At 50.1% G+C, this 3,068-nt stretch overlaps 1 protein-coding gene across 1 annotated transcript; it reads left to right on the top strand.

Moving 5' to 3' along the window:
• Positions 1-436: 436 nt before the first annotated feature.
• On the top strand, positions 437-1,605 carry LOC141372294 (glyceraldehyde-3-phosphate dehydrogenase-like). Its single transcript, XM_073890806.1, has one exon. It carries the CDS (start codon positions 500-502, stop codon positions 1,499-1,501), a length of 1,002 nt encoding a protein of 333 aa, XP_073746907.1. The 5' UTR covers positions 437-499; the 3' UTR covers positions 1,502-1,605.
• Positions 1,606-3,068: the final 1,463 nt, after the last annotated feature.

Genomic DNA, 3,068 nt, shown 5'->3' with positions numbered 1-3,068 from the left:
CCCAGATTGAAGTCAAACCACCCGGAGTTCAAATCCCAGCTCTGCCACTTGCTAGCTGCGGATGAAGGGGAGACACAACCTCTCTAAACGCTCCCTGGATTCCCAAATCTGGGTAATCAGAACTTGTGGGGTTGAAGTAAAGATCAGCACAAGCTAATGCACACAAAAGGTTTCATAGGGAGCCCAGCACCTAGTAAGTATTCAATAAAAGGCATCAAAACGCCCTGTAATTATCACGGTAATTGGAAAATTTCACCTCTGCATGACCAAGCTTTCTCTCACCACAGACGCTAATTCATATTCAGAATATCACTTGTTGGATTTCACAATGGAAAGTAACTCTGACCGAGAAGAGAAGGCATACAGTCCCCATGACTTCTGCATTATCTCCCAGCAGACAGACCCACGGGGGCATCAAAAATAATCAGCACTCTGCTCCTCCCCGTTCGACAGACAGCCGCGAATTCTGGTGCAGTGCCAGCCGCGTCCCTGAGACACGATGGTGAAGGTCGGAGTGAACGGATTTGGCCGTATTGGGCGCCTGGTCACCAGGGCTGCTTTTAACTCTGGCAAAGTGGATATTGTCGCCATCAATGATCCCTTCATTGACCTCAACTACATGGTCTACATGTTCCAGTATGATTCCACCCATGGCAAATTCCACAGTACAGTCAAGGCTGAGAACGGGAAGCTTGTCATCAATGGAAAGTCCATCTCCATCTTCCAGGAGCGAGATCCCGCCAACATCAAGTGGGGTGATGCTGGTGCTGAGTTTGTTGTGGAGTCCACTGGGGTCTTCACCACCATGGAGAAGGCTGGGGCTCACTTGAAGGGCGGGGCCAAGAGGGTCATCATCTCTGCTCCCTCTGCCGACGCCCCCATGTTCGTGATGGGTGTGAACCACGAGAAGTATGACAACTCCCTCAAGATTGTCAGCAATGCCTCCTGCACCACCAACTGCTTGGCTCCTCTGGCCAAGGTCATCCATGACAACTTCGGCATCGTGGAGGGACTCATGACCACCGTCCATGCCATCACTGCCACCCAGAAGACCGTGGACGGTCCCTCTGGGAAGCTGTGGCGCGACGGCCGAGGGGCTGCCCAGAACATCATCCCTGCTTCCACTGGTGCTGCCAAGGCTGTGGGCAAGGTCATCCCTGAGCTGAACGGGAAGCTCACTGGCATGGCCTTCCGTGTCCCCACCCCCAACGTGTCTGTCGTGGATCTGACCTGCCGCCTGGAGAAAGCTGCCAAATATGACGACATCAAGAAGGTGGTGAAGCAGGCGTCAGAGGGCCCCCTCAAGGGCATCCTGGGGTACACTGAGGACCAGGTCGTCTCCTGCGACTTCAACAGTGACACCCACTCATCCACCTTCGATGCCGGGGCTGGCATTGCTCTCAACGACCACTTTGTCAAGCTCATTTCCTGGTATGACAATGAATTCGGCTACAGCAACTGGGTGGTGGACCTTATGGTCCACATGGCCTCCAAGGAGTAAGAGCCCCCTGGACCACCAGCCCCAGCGAGAGCAAGAGGAAGAGAGAGGCCCTCAGCTGCTGGGGAGTCCCTGCCCCAACTTATCCCGCAAAACACTGAGAATCTCCCAACCTCCACCGTTTCCATCCTAGACCCCCTGAAGAAGGGGAGGGGCTTGGGAGCCCTACCTTGTCATGTACCATCAATAAAGTATACTGTACCCAGCCAACAACAACAAAAAAAAAATCAGCAGTACCCTGGGGATCCTGGAAAAGCTAGGGGTACTGCATAGTTAATGTCATCAGGCTCAGAAGATGCATCAGCCTTACATGACAGGCTTTGTCACTCTGCGCAGAAGTGGCTCCAAAGGCTAAGTTCTCCTTACCCCTCACAGAGGCTCTGAAGGAAACTTCCAGTGTTTGCCAGTAGGATTCCTGCTTAGCTCTGCTTCCCTGACAGAGCAAAACTTTGAATTGCACAAACTCACCTTAGATATGTTAATAGATTCAATCAGGCGCCAGCTGAGCCAGTCTCCTGCCAGCTTCCTCAGCGGGCTGTGGTGTTCTGTTTCTGAGGCCAACTTAGGCCAGTATTGCTAAATTCTGGGGGATGAGAACGGTGCCTCAATCTGGCCTCCAAACACTGTTCACACCTGAACACATAGGACAGTGTAAGTGTGCTTGGATCACTTAAACTTCTAAAGTGGCTTGTGGAACTGTACTCTGTTTTAAACATTACATCATGTTACTGCACAGAGAAATAGCACCAGCTTCAAATACGGGGTGTCCTGCTATGTGGCAGTCACTGTGGGAAGCAATTCACATATGATATCTTTTCCTTTTTTAAGAGAGGAAGAGAGAGAGAAAGAGAGAGGGAGAGGAGGGGCAGAGGGAGAGCAAGAGAGACAATCTTAAGCAGACTCTGCACCCAGCATGGAGCCCAACACAGGGCTCCATCCCACGACCCTGAGATCATGACCTGAGCTGAAATCAAGACTTGGACGCTTAACCAACTAAGCCACCCGGGCGCCCCACCTCTTATTTAACCTTAAACTTTAATTCATGTGCAACACCACTAAACAATATAAAGGAATAAGCTATTAGTGCGTGCAAACTCTTGCAGGGGATTCAAGGGAATTATGCTGAATCATTCAAGTCAATCTCAAAAGTTTACATACTGTATGATTCCATTTATAGAACATTCTTGAAACGACAAGATTATAGAGATTATAGAGACAGAAAACAGGTTAGTGGTTGCCAGGGTCTGGTTGGGGGGAGTGCGGTCTGGGTTCTAACGGAGTAGCATGAGGGGTCCTTGGGTGGGAAGCTTTCTATCTCGACTGTGCTGGGGGGTCACAGGAGTCGACACATGGGATAAAATCACATAGGATGACATGCACACACACAGTCGAGTTAAGTAAGAATAAAGCTGGTTGACTGTATTAATGTCAGTATCTTTGGCTTATGTTGCACTACATAGCCTTTCAAGATGTTACCACTGGGGGAAGCTGAAGGAAGGGAAGGATTTCTCTGTATTATTTTAACAACTGCACAGGAATCTACATAATTACTGGGGAATGGCAGTACACA

This window comes from Callorhinus ursinus, unplaced genomic scaffold, assembly GCF_003265705.2.
Source record: "Callorhinus ursinus isolate GAN/ISIS: 27379988/994484 unplaced genomic scaffold, GSC_fseal_2.0 scaffold4930, whole genome shotgun sequence".
NCBI lineage: Eukaryota > Metazoa > Chordata > Mammalia > Carnivora > Otariidae > Callorhinus > Callorhinus ursinus.
The sequence above is the reverse complement of the archived record's forward strand: the minus strand, read 5'-3'. Positions and strand labels throughout refer to the sequence as shown.